Raw genomic sequence first — 13,510 nt, forward strand, 5'->3', positions numbered from 1 at the left:
GAAAGTAGCAAGTATATGTTTTTATTTTTGTACATAAGATGTAGTGTTTATATAATTAGCTGCAACCTCATGAAAGCTATAAAGTTTTCATTAATTTACTCATCGATTTGCTGCTGCAGAGCAAATTAGACATAATTTGTTCTTTCAATTGTTTTCTAAGAACATGTAAAGCGAATCAGGAGGATTATTCATGTGAAAGAGTGAATCAGAACGAGGAAGAACGGGAATGTTGGGTGTGAACGACATGAAGAAAAGGGGAGCAAACATTTTATTGCTTCAAACATCACTTTAAGTCTCAAGTTTAAAGTATGAAAAATTGGTTTTAAGTTTAAAAACAGATGAGAAACATAACTTTTTAAAAGAAAACTTAAATTGAGGTTTTAGTAAACATTATGTTTCACTTTCAGTCTCAAGTTTGAAATATGAAAAAAACTTTTATGAAATATATATTTCATGTTATTACTGTTCTTGACCAGCATCTGCATATAATGTTAGCTAAAATGTATTTCATTGTCCATGTACAACATGTCAGATTCTGTTCTGATTCTATTCTGCTCTGAAAAATGATCATTTTTTATGTAGTTTAAAGTGATCAATCAGTTTTGAAACTTTTTCTCTATTTCTTGGCGCCATTTTTTTTGTCCCTCCTCATTTCGCTTCATAGATGCTAATAGCAATTAGCATTCATCATCGGACCATTGCCAGAAGTGAGAGCATTGTGCAACACAAATAATCATCTGACCCGAACACAGTCCGCTATATAGTAAAGCATACATTTTAACAAAGCATTGAGGCAGATGATTTGCCTTGAGGAATGTTAAATCATTCAATGAATCATTTCAGCCTGTATTTATATAATGCCAATGGACAACAAATAATGTCTCGGAGCAGTTTACACTCATTTGATTTACAAAAATATGCTGAAAAATTCAATCTGATCATATTTATTCCAATTATAAATATTGGAGTTCTGTCTAAGGAAGCATATTATCCACTGAAATTTGTACGAAGTTTGTGCATCAAGGGCTCTGAAGGTCCATTTATCTGGTCATATACATGTATATTGAAATAAACTGACCTATTTAATGTTGCCCCAAGGTTACAGTTATGACATTGCACTCATCGATATTTTTTGTCAGTCAGTATATTGTGAAAAGTTGATTAAGCACAAGAAAGAGGAGAAATAAAACATTTCACCTTTAAAAAAATTGTGCTTTAGTCCCACTTTGCAAACTTTCTAAATCCCAGTCGGCGTAAAATGATAAATTAGTTTGATTTTTTTGGCTCAAATTAATTTATTTGGTGATTTAAAAACCAGTCGATTGAGTCTCAAACTGATTTGAAGTAACTAAAAACTAATTTGCGATCGCGGTAAAATTCTCTTCATTATCAGACGAATCAACTCTGCTGTCATTATTATGAGGGGAATAAATGAGTTAATTATGTGTTTAGGCTTGTATTCAGCAGTGGGGAGATAGTTAACCTGCATGTCAACGTCAAGGGAGCTGAGCAATTAGGACAGATTTCCAGATGAAGAAGTCTGAATGAGCTAAGAAAGAGACAGAAAGCAATCCATCAGACATTCAGCTCGTCATTTCAGAGATCAGTTTCTAACTTGTGCTCATAATTCTTTGTGTTTAGAAGCATTGTGTTAGTAGTTAAGCAATGTGAAAAGTGAAATATTATGCATCGTTGAACATGTTAGGTCTATAGGTTTTTACAAAACATGAACTGTACATTTTTTGCACAAAATCATTCATAGATAGTGAGATTTTATGCTGGTCATTTCTGACTATTTTGAGCTGATTTAGGGCGTCTTGTCACTTTAAATTCAAATGAGCTGCCGCTGGCCACGCCCCCACAAATCAACATTTACACTCACACATGAAAATAACTGCAAATTGAAGCACAGTTATATAGACATACAAATTTGAAAAGCAGAAGTAGAGGCTCCTGCACAACCAACAAGAATGCAGCAAGTGGTTTCTGCAACAAAACACATGAATTTTCCAGCAGCCATTATACAGCAGTAAAACCAACTGACCAAACATGCTGAAGCTCAGCTTGGGTTGCTGGGAAACGGGCAGAACTTTGCTGAGGTTGCTAGGTAACGGTGCAGTATCCTCAATTGTGACTTAACAATCAATAGGTTTTTGAAATGACTCACTTTCCAGACACTCAAAAACATGAACTTATTGCCAAAAAACAGCTTTCTTAAGCATTTGTGCTGTTTTTGGAATCTATAGAAACCTAAATGGAAGTACAAAAACATACCAAGTGTGAATTTTCACTATAGGTCTCTTTCAAAGGAAAGGTAGCCATAAAAAAACCAGAAATTAAGAACTCTAGTTTTGTTAGTTTGTTGAGTTTGAGGAAAATATGCAAACATCTTTTAAATAAATGGTGATTATTTAAATTATATTTTGCAAAAAGACCAATTTTTTCATTTCATTTTTGTCATGTCTGCAATGTTTCTCTAACCCACCTGAATCCAACAAATGGATTGTTTCCACGCCTCTTCATCCTGATAAGGGAATTTAACCATTTGACTCAGATCTCTTACAGAAGGAATGCATCTAAAAGTAATACAGTGTTTAATATTAACAGGAGGAGTCATGTTTGAAGCTTATTTAATGATGTGGTTTTTATTATAAAAATATTTAATGTGTCTGTACATGTGTGTGGGTTTCCAGTCTTTTCCAGGTAACTCTAATGCAGACAGCGTGGTTCAGTACAAGCTGCAGCAGCCTGCAGTCGCTCGCTTCCTGCGCCTCATTCCTCTGGACTGGAATTCTGCCGGGCGGATCGGACTGCGCCTGGAGGCCTACGGATGTCCTTACAGTGAGTCTCAAACCATCTCGACTTCAGCTACTGCAATATTCAGCAGCTCAGTGATCAGAATTAGCATCTCTTTTTGTTCAATCTATTCCTATTGATAACATCCATCTTTCTGCAAAAAATTTTCACTACATGCATATGCAAATAAGTTTATTTAAAAATGGCATATATCAAGTTTTATTGTTATTCTTATGCATGTTAAATGAGATTTCTGAAGGTTTTTACCATTTTGTACAGAATATATGAGTCAAACAGGAGCAGTTTACCACCCTAAGGTTCGATTTGAACAGAAGTATGAGGTAAACCAGCTTTTATGACACTACAACCCGGCGCTGAACATGAAGTTACTTCACTGAGCCTTTAATCCTGCTTTGTAGTAAAAGCCCCAGGTTTATGTCTGCTGCCAAGCACTCAACTCGAGGTGATGTTCCTCTCTGTCACCCGCTGAACGGCGGAGAGAATTGCACCTGCAGGGGGGAGAGTGAGACCTCATGCTGACACTGTAGCGCTGCTTGCTGAATTTCACTGGAAAGCTGCAGCATTTATCTGCAGATGCATGCTTTGTTTTTCCTAGAAGGTATTAAAAAGTATTACAAAGGGCTAAAAGTAACTACATTTCATGTATATAAAATTTTGGAATGTTTCTAATGTTTGCATGAAGGTAGTACAATGCTAAAGCAGTCTTTTTAATCTGTTCTCAGACCTACTACTTAAAAATTTTTGATGAATATACTCTGATAAAAATATTCAAATTGTTCACCCTCTGCGGACCAACTATAAATCAGATTTTTGCTCAGTTCATTTTTTATTTTTTTTTTTTATTTGCGTTTTTGCGTAATTAAATGCCACCTCAATGGGACTTCTGTGTGAACAGTTTGCAACCCCAAAGCAAAAAAATGTCTTATTGCAAGTGAAATAATCAGCCAGATGAACTAGTACTTTTTCATCAATATTGAGGAATTATTCACTTAATAATAAGTGAATAATTGTTATGTTGCAGTTTTGCTTGTCAGTTACTTTTCTCTTATTTCAAATGTACTAAGTTCTTTGTACGAGAAATGACACAAAAATGCAGTGTAAGTAAATAATTCCTTAAGATTAATTTTAAAAGATTACCAGTTAACTAACAGATTATCTCAGCTATTACAAGACATTTTTCCATGTTATATGTGAAATAAACTTCCAATGGAACTAGAATTGGGTTGCTAGGCAACGGGCTGGGCTTGTCTGGCGTTGCTAGGTAACGGCGCAGTGACCGTTGATTGTGAAATAAGTGGAACTAGAACTTTTTCATCAATATTAAGGAATTATTGAATTTAAATAAGCTCCTGAGTTACTTGAAATTATTTGAATAAGACAGGTTTGCTTGTCTTATTCAAACGTACTGATATGTTTGTTCAAGAAACTAGATCAAAAATACTTTTTCAGATTTGGGGGTTTTGCAGTGTAGGTCAATAATTTCTTAAGATTAATAAAAGAAAAATTACTAGTTTTATTGGCAGATTATTTCATGTATACCAATACATTTTCCCCATGTAATAAGTGAAATAATCTGTCAGTGGGACAGGGACTTTTTCATCAATATTAATTAATTATTGACTTCAAACAAGCACCCATATTTTGCTGAAATGTTGCTTGTAAGTTAGTTTTGTCTTATTTCAAGTGCGCTAAAAACAAGATCAAAAATACTTGGTAAGACTTTGTGTTTTTACAGTGCACAGACTGAGATTCAGCTAGAAAAAATCTGTTGTTTTGAATAATTACAGGGTTGGACCTTACTGCAGTTGAATAAAACAAAAACCTTATCTAGGGGCTGGATGAACATGTTCGGTTGTACATAAAGGAAGCTGGAAACAGCATTTTCAGCTCCACACAAAGGATGAGTCGGGCAGTCGGAGCTGCTCTGTAATCAGCAGGAAATGCACTGTACAGTGCAATAAGCACATTACTGCAAGCTAAGTGAGGTCAAAGACTTGCCAACTTCATTAAAAAAGAGAAAGGGAAATTAGTTGTACAACTGAAGAGGAAACTGATGCTGAGCTCAGCAGCTCTTTTTAACAGCAGTCCATTCTTTCCCATCTACACCGTTCGTCTCGCCTCAGTCTAAATCCCCAGCCGGCAGAGGACACCGGCAGAGAAAGTGCTTGATAAACAGAAAACAGATTTGTAACCCAGTAACAAGCTGAACTCACTGCAAGCGTTAAGGCTGAGAATCACAGCTGAAGATGCTTCTGTCTTATTTTTATTTTCAGCCTCAGATGTGATGAGCTTCGACGGCGGCAGCAGCCTGACGTACCGACCGGGTCCGGTGCCGAGGCAGGGGTCGAAACAGGTCATCTCCCTGAAGTTCAAAACCCTGAGGAACTCCGGGACGCTGCTGCACGCCGAAGGGCGGGAAGGGTCGGGCCTCAGCCTGCAGCTGGAGAGGGGGAAGCTACAGCTGCTGCTCAGAGAAGGTAAAGCACTTAATATTAGTGCTGGGAATTTAAAGTTTATTTGTTTTTGCTGCTAAATTATTGAATAAATTAACATATAAGCTTAACAGGTAAGATATTTATTGTTTTTAATCTGCTATTTAGGACAACGGTTCCCAAAATTTTCCATGCCACAAACCCGCAAACAGCGTTAGCTTCTGACCGGGATCCCCCTTTACAAAAATCCAAAGATAATGCTACAAAATATGTAAAAAAATATCAGCTTTTAGAGTGTTTTTTTTATACTTTTATCCACTATTAAATAATTTCTACATTCTTTTAGCATAAATGCTGCCTCGTACTTTCCAGTTTTAAAGTCTCGTGAATTGCTAGGTGTTTTTCGACAGAGTCCTTCTGTCTTTTTCTTCTCTGAAACGTTTTCATTTCATGCTTGCTGGCTATGCTGTCTATGCTAGCTGTACTGTCAGGTAAACAGAAAAAGGAGCCTGCCAAATAACATTTTTAAGTTACATTTCATAATAGTAATCGAAAAACAGGACAGATTTTATGAAGGAAAACAATAAAAAAATTATTTAAAGAAAGTTGTAAATATTTTTACAGTATTTTCCAGACTATGTCTATTTGGCTGGTATTACAGGTTATACATGTTTTTCCTCTTCATAATAATTTCTTGACATAATTCTAACAAACGACTAATTCTGGGGTGACTAATAGTCCAGAAAATACATTACTATTTATAAAAAAAATAAGCCAAAAAATGCATTCAGCCAAGTCGGAACAGAGCATACTTTAACATTCTTGGAGGCTAATTAGCAGCCAACGCATCAACCGCTCACACAAACAGGACGCAGTGAGACGGCCAGAGCTCCTCAGGTGTTCTCCTTTGACTGACGGCTCTCTCTGGTGATTGGTCGGTTTGAAACCACGGGAATCCAATTAGCAGCCAGACCATCTGAGCAGAAAGTAATCAAGTTGTTAACACCTGAAAAGAAACCAGAGAAACAGAGAGGAAGGAATAAAGTGGTTTTCCTCCAGAGAAAGATTTCCTCTGTGTGTTGTTGGGTTCGCCCATACAGAAACAAAGACAGAATCAGCAATTTACCCCAACCCTGTCAAAGTTGGTGAGCTAAATGGAGTACCTCAGCACTTTTTCTATCATGCCAAAATATTAGACATTTTATTACTAAGAATTAAGACATAATGGTCCATATTTGACCAGCCAGGACTACAGTGAGATGGGTTAGAACTATGGATGAAAACAATTAATCCAATTATGATTGTTGATTAGTAGTTTATTAGATTAAAATGAGTTCAATTTGATTAACTAGTGACATCCACTTAAGAGCTTCTTTTAATGTTGTAGATTGGCCGCCATCCAGTGGAGGGCATCACTGGTCATCCTTAAGTGGAGCCAGTTCATATAGAAATAAAGGTGGGGGGACCATAGCAGAACAGGAAAGAGAAATGGTCCAAACAGATTCTGATGTGGAATGAAAAGCAAACTTTAAGTGGTTCTGTTTTTTTTCCCTTAATAGCTGCATGACGGAGCAGCGTCAACTTCTCAACCAAACATTACTGATTTTCTCTGAAAGCAAGGATGTGATGATGACAGAAAAGCTGAAAATAACGGAGCAAAATTGGAAAAAATATGCCAATAAGCAAGGTTGATTTTGAGGGGTGTCGTTAGTTAAAACACTTCCTGAAGTGAAGTTTTAACATTGATTTAAGATCCACTGCAGACAGCACTTCTGTATGAATATCTCTCTGTTAATGAGAAATTAAGTATTTCACATATTTTATTCTTTTCAGTGGTAATACTACAGAATGTAATACAGCTGACACAAAATATTGTTAAAATTTAATGATTTTTCTTTCCAATTCAGGAAATTCAGAAAAATTAAACCCTTTATGTTATAGAGAGATGGCTGGTCCTCTTGAAATAAGAGAAATCTCATCTGTAAAGCTAGTGGATATGCACCCTAGAAGCCTTACAAGCCGCACTTTTCAGATTTGTTTTTGCGTAGTTTTACTTACAAAATAGCATTTATGCGCTATTTTATGTTGGACAACCAGATAAAACCCCAATATGCCACTCTAAAGTTTGAGGTTAGAGCAGCTAGGGAGGTGCTATATGTGTAAGTTAGCAAGATGCTGAAAAATCTTGCTAAAGGTAAATAAATATTTACCTGATCCAGGAAGAAACTGGACTTCCAGGTCCAGATTAAGACCATATCTGATACAAATAGTTTCAGGCATTTGTTATAAAAATACACAGTCTGTGTTTGTACTAGAAACAAAAATAAAACAAGCTGAAAACCTTTAAAATATTAGTCTATAACAGGAGGGTGTAGAAAGGAACTTCAAAAGTGAGACTGTAAAAGAAAAGAAAACAGCTTTGGCTTTTTTGAATCATCAGGAAGAAACAGTTTATATATGAAAGGCAGATCTATTGTTTGATTCATCGTCACAGAGGTCCGTGAACAAAGCAGAACGAGATCCTGTGATGTACGTTTAAGTGAGAGTTACTGCCTGCCAGCTAACATGCTGGCCTCTGATTGGTTAATTCCCGGCTCTCTCTCGGCGGCTGCATCGCCGTCTCGTTTCTGCCATGATGGATGGTTCTGGTTCGTGGCACCATGTGTTACGTCTGGACTCACCAAGACTTTCTGCTCTGGTTGTTGTCTGTACAAAACCATTTGTTTATATGAGCGGCGGACATTTTGAGTTTAAACCAGTTTCCAACTGGCATTAACATTAATTTTCATCTTCCAAGGGTTGTTTTTGCTCAGTTTCTTCCTTTTTAAAATTTTGTTTTACATTTTCAAGCGCTATGGAGCATCTAAAAAGACATAAAAGTTTCTAAACAAAGGTTCTGACATTGTGGAAATAACTAATTTATGTCACCTTGAGCGCTCTCTGTAGGACCTTTATCCCCTGCATCTGTGTCACCTTTAAAAAAAAATGACCCAAGTACTGTTTTGGAAAGTCTCTGTTTCTGTAACGAGTAGATCACCTTGGAAAACTGTCCAATTAGGAAGATGAACTGCATAGCCTTGGGATGAGAAATAGATTTTTCTACATCCATCTACTAGAGTTAGAAAATAATTACCAGAAAAATAAATGTTCAAGTTTTGGTCCATCCAACAAACAACAAAAAAAAACATTTTGTCTTTTGTCTTTTCGTCGGCTCTTTTTTTACCTCCTCCACAAATTAAAAAACATTCAGCAGGCAGCAAAACTTTATGAGGTTAACTCTCATATTAAACATCAAACTCTGGAGTGTTTCTTCTTTTAAATGGTTTCCTGCTGTTACATTTTAGATTTATTGTTTCTTTTCACATATCTAAATATTTAACCCAGATGGTTCACGGTGGAGGAAAGTTTTTCCTCCTATTCATTTCTAGCTGCGTTTTCTTTTACAACTTTATATCGAAAATAAACGTAATAATATATCGACTTTATTCTTGTACAGCATTGCTCTCATAATATTCTGAAATTTTTCTTGTATTATTTTATTTAATTTCCCTTTGGGATCAATAAAATCTTTTTAAATTTGGATCAAATTTTGACTTAATTCTCGTACTACTTTCTCACAATATAATGAATTTTTTCTTATAATATTATGACGTAAATCTTATAATATTTCTTCTTACTATCATGCGACTTTATTCATGTAATATTGTGACTTTAATATTACCTAATTCTCTTAAATATTTCTCACACTTTTGACATTTTTCTTGTAATATTTCAACTTATGATTGTCCACCTTTATTCTTGTTATATTAAAATATTTTTCCTCACAATATTATGACTTTTTTTTTCTCATAATCACTTTTTTCTTGTAACATTTATTTTTTTAATATTTTGACTTAATTCTCGTATGATTTGCTCACAATATAGACTTTTTTTTCATAATTTTTGACTTACTATCATGCGACTGTAATATTTGACTTAATTCTTTTACAATTATTTTTCTCGCAATATTATTACATTTTTCCTGTAATATTGTAACTTTAATCGAGTGACATTATTCTCATAATATGACGTTTTTCTCGCAAAATAACGTTATTCTTGTATTATTATGACTTTTTCTTGTGTTATTACAGATTTATTCTCATTTTATTTTGATTCATTATTGTACGACTTTATTCTCGTAACATTGTGACTTTATTTTTCGATGCTCCATCATAAGACTCACAGCCCATTAAACTCTTATCTTATCTTAATTTCTTGGGTTTTCTTCTTCTCTCATTGCTTCTCAGAAGCAGCTTTCTGCTTTTTGTATATCTTTCAGCTCTCTGCTTCACATTACCTGCTTTATTTATCACCCGTGTTACTGTTTTGCTCATAATTCAGGTCATCTGCCGACCCTGAGTTCATGCCTGCTGTTCTCTGCAGCGCCAGCACATCCAGGCCTCTTTTCTCCTCCCACCGTTCACTTCAGATCTTGCTCCTCTCTTTATGAGGCAACACTGAGCAACAGCCCAGAAACTGCAACATGATCCTGAATAACGGCGGCACCAAGATCTCCAATTAGAAACTTCAGAGCTGATTCATTTGGAGCAGAAGCAAATATCTTGCAGAGCCTTTCTGTCATCTGAAGTTATCTGCCTCGTAAACTCAGTTCTCACCCTGTTATTTTTGGTTCATTTGTTCGTTTTCAGCTTTAGGGCATGTATTATAATTATTATTATTCAACCTTGTCAAGCCGAATCTGATCCTTCTTTTTAAAAATAGAAGTGAGTCCTTTCTGTCGGGGAATAAAAAGAAACGGATCCAGCTGCAAGCCTCCCACTATGTGATCTGAATTGAATCGTTAGAGGCCATCTTTGACGGAGGTTGAGCTTTACGAGAGTCAGCCGGTGAAGCGATGTAACACCAAGCGGTTTTCCCGATAAGAGCGATCAAATTTAGAGGCGTTTTAATAGGAAGGCAGAAGAAATACGATGAAGCGATTTTCCCTCGAGGTCAGGCGCAGAATGATAAAACAAACGGCATCGACTGTAACAAAGAGGCAGCGCAGTCAATCCTAATGTCCTTCAGATCAGCATTCAATCTGAAAAGCACTTATACTTTCACTTAGTCCAAAATTACTTTTGAGATTCATTAAAATGGATTCAGATTTTAAAAGTAAACATTCAGTTTTCAAAGGAAGACAGGAATGATCTTGAGTCCTGCACTTTCTGAAGGACTTTGTCAGTAAATCAGGAAGTTTCAACAAGTAGCATATCTTTATTAAAATGATTTTCATTGTTTGTTTTCATCAAAAAGCCTCAATTACATATGTTTTGGTTTATTTGTTTATTTAAGGATCCCCGTTAGTCTCTACTGTAGTAGAGTCCACACCAGACATTACTTTAAGAATCCTTTACAAACATTCCTAAAAACACACAAAATATTTTTTAAGAAAAAACAAAAATAGAAATTGTCAGTTTCTGTCTGTTTATTTAGTGGAGATTTTCTTTGGTGAGTTTTTGTCGTGATACAGGTCTAATATCATTTATCATTTTCATTAAAAGTCTTAAACTTGATCTTGTAAAATCTGCAGAAACCCTGGTTCTGTCGAATATGTAGACATACTCAGAACATATTAAAGTACTTCTTCAATAAATGTTAAATGTATGTTTTGTTCTTTTAATGACAATCAGTTCTTCTACAGAGTGATTGCTGAAAGTAGGGGTACACCGATTCCAATTTTGGCATTAAAAATGTATATAAATGGACTGTAAACAAATATGTGTATTTTGTATATTGTGTGATTAAAAAGTATTTATTTATATACCTTATCTTTGATGATAAACTCTAAATCCTTGTTGTCTGAACGCCTCTTTGCCATCACCCTAATTTTTAGCTTCATCCACAGATTTTGCATCCGATTAAAACAAACAAATGGACCAGACCTAAAATTATGATACGCACTGAAGAGAACATAACCTGTTTCCAGAGGCATTAAAAACAGATTTATTTCATTTTTATTCATTCTTGCATAACTCTGCCTGTAAGTGTTATAATCCTGTTTACACATGGCTCATTTGAGATTAAGATTCCGCTAAATTACATAGTTTGGTTGATTTTCTGCTTGACCAATCAGGACTTCTCAAAACGAGTTAAAACTGCTGAATTTTGACGTCTGAAAAAGGTCCCAGCATTCATATTCAGTGTTATCATGAGGGAAATTTTCTCAGTTTGAACATTTAATATGTGAGCTCGATCTCTGTCTTTCCCTTCACTTATGAAGTAATCCAATCATCCATTTGATAAAACATCCATCCAGGGAGGTCTCCCTCTTTAAAACCTGCAGCATATTAATTGTCCTATTAATCAATGCCAGAGAAGATATCTAATTTGTTTTGTCTTTCCTCTCATATTGATTACTTTTGTCTCTTTCTGCTCATTCACACTGAAATCAAATAAATCATCACAATAGTTGCGCTGACAGTACAGCGGTTCCTCTCTATCATGAGGTGAAAATCATAACTTTCTCTGTCTGGATGAAGTTGTTTTTCTGAGGAAAATCTATCTTCTCCTGGAATGAGCTCAAATATCAAAGGTACATTTGTCCGTCATCCTTCGAGCTGCCGGCTCGTCTCTTTCTCTCTCTTTCTTCTCCGTCTCTGACGTTGGGATTGCCTCCCCCCCAGAAGAATGCACGATGCATTTTTAATGCGCCTTCTCGCCAGTTTCTTCTCTCAGCAGAACCGCAAAGTTTTCTCTCACATCCCAAGTGGAGATCCACTTATTAGGACCGGCTGCTGCTCATTCATCATTAATGATGTCTCACCATGTTCCTTTGTATTCACATATTTAGCTTCGGCTTCCAGACAAGTATGCAGATGTACTCAAGGGTTTCTAATGAGATGGCCTTGCAGTGACCCTCCCTGCTCTAATCGAAGAAAAAAATTATTTCTTTATTTATCTTAAAGGATTTTTTTCGTTGCTCTGACTTCAGGTCAGATTGTCAGAGAGCAGCAGATGAACAGGTCAAATAACGAGGATGAAAACAAACATGGAGGTCAGGTAACCTCTATCTCTGATCTCAGATCAGAGATAGACAGAAAACATGTTACATAAAAGGAACAGAGGATAAAAACTACACATCCAAACAACAAACCTGGATGGAAACCTGAAAAAAAAAAAGTAAAGTTATAATTTTTACTGTTATGCTTAAGAGGACAAAATAACACGAGAAAAAGTGGATCAAAACATAAAAATAAATCAGAATTTGAGTTTGGTTTCACACGCTCGAGTAAAAATAGTATTATTTACTATGTAACAAGACCTTTTCAGTTAAACATTTCAAGAAAATTTTCATTCAAAAGATGTTAATGCTGATATTTAAAACTTGAAAAAAAAAACCATAAAAATAAGTCATTTTTATTTTTACCAGCTAAGCTCAGCATTTACGTTAAGAGTTACAGTTAGCGGTGACGTGCTAATAGCGAAGCTAATATTTCTTTTAGCACCTTTGCTAATTCTAATGTTTAGCACACTTAGTTTCCCCAAATTTAATTTCTAAAGCATTAATTTGCTTTGCTGTTTTGTAACATGTCAATTGAATAAAGTTTGATATCTATGTTGAAGTTTCGTTTTTCGACTGTTAAGAATCCTTTTTAGTAGTTAGACATTTATATTCATGTATTTTATATATATATACCGGTATGTATTTTGAAGGGGGTAAAACTTATTAGACTGCAGCAGTTTAGAGCTTCAGCATTAGGTTCCACTAGATAGCATGTTAGCATAGCACTTTAGCTTTAGTGGAACTAATGCTATAATTAGCGCTTTAGAGTTAGCGCAACTAACTTTTTATTTACTTACAGTGAAAAGAGTGAAACTTGTTCTCCGAAGCTACAATTTGACTTTAAATTGTCAGACTGTAAAAATTTAAGTTAAATAAATAAAAAGATTCAGTTGTCAGTGATGTGGCTCATAGTTTGGTTTTCCCACATTCTCCTCACCACGTGGTTTCTATCTTCTTTTTTGGTGCTCTGTTTTTTCCAGTCACCTCTTCGTTCTCTGAGCCCCGTCTGCTGATGTCCCTCGGCAGCCTGCTGGACGACCAGCACTGGCACCTCGTCATCCTGAGACAGAGAAATTCCCAACTCAACCTCACTGTGGACAAACACACACAGACGGTCCAAACCGCTGAAGAGTTCAGCCTCTGGGACGTCAAACTGGTGCGTAGGAACCAGGAAACATCCACATAAACCTGATTTGAACTCACTAAATCCACATTA

The 13,510-nt window shown here is 35.7% G+C and overlaps 1 protein-coding gene across 1 annotated transcript in view; it reads left to right on the plus strand.

Moving 5' to 3' along the window:
• Window positions 1-13,510, plus strand: part of LOC102224303 (contactin-associated protein-like 4) — a 107,717-nt gene that overhangs the window by 43,495 nt on the left and 50,712 nt on the right. The window contains exons 4-6 of the mRNA XM_023335797.1: window positions 2,694-2,841; window positions 5,091-5,294; window positions 13,275-13,450. Of these exons, the coding sequence (XP_023191565.1) occupies window positions 2,694-2,841; window positions 5,091-5,294; window positions 13,275-13,450 (528 nt within the window). The remainder of the gene's footprint in view (window positions 1-2,693; window positions 2,842-5,090; window positions 5,295-13,274; window positions 13,451-13,510) is intronic.

The sequence above is a fragment of the Xiphophorus maculatus genome, chromosome 6, assembly GCF_002775205.1.
Source record: "Xiphophorus maculatus strain JP 163 A chromosome 6, X_maculatus-5.0-male, whole genome shotgun sequence".
NCBI lineage: Eukaryota > Metazoa > Chordata > Actinopteri > Cyprinodontiformes > Poeciliidae > Xiphophorus > Xiphophorus maculatus.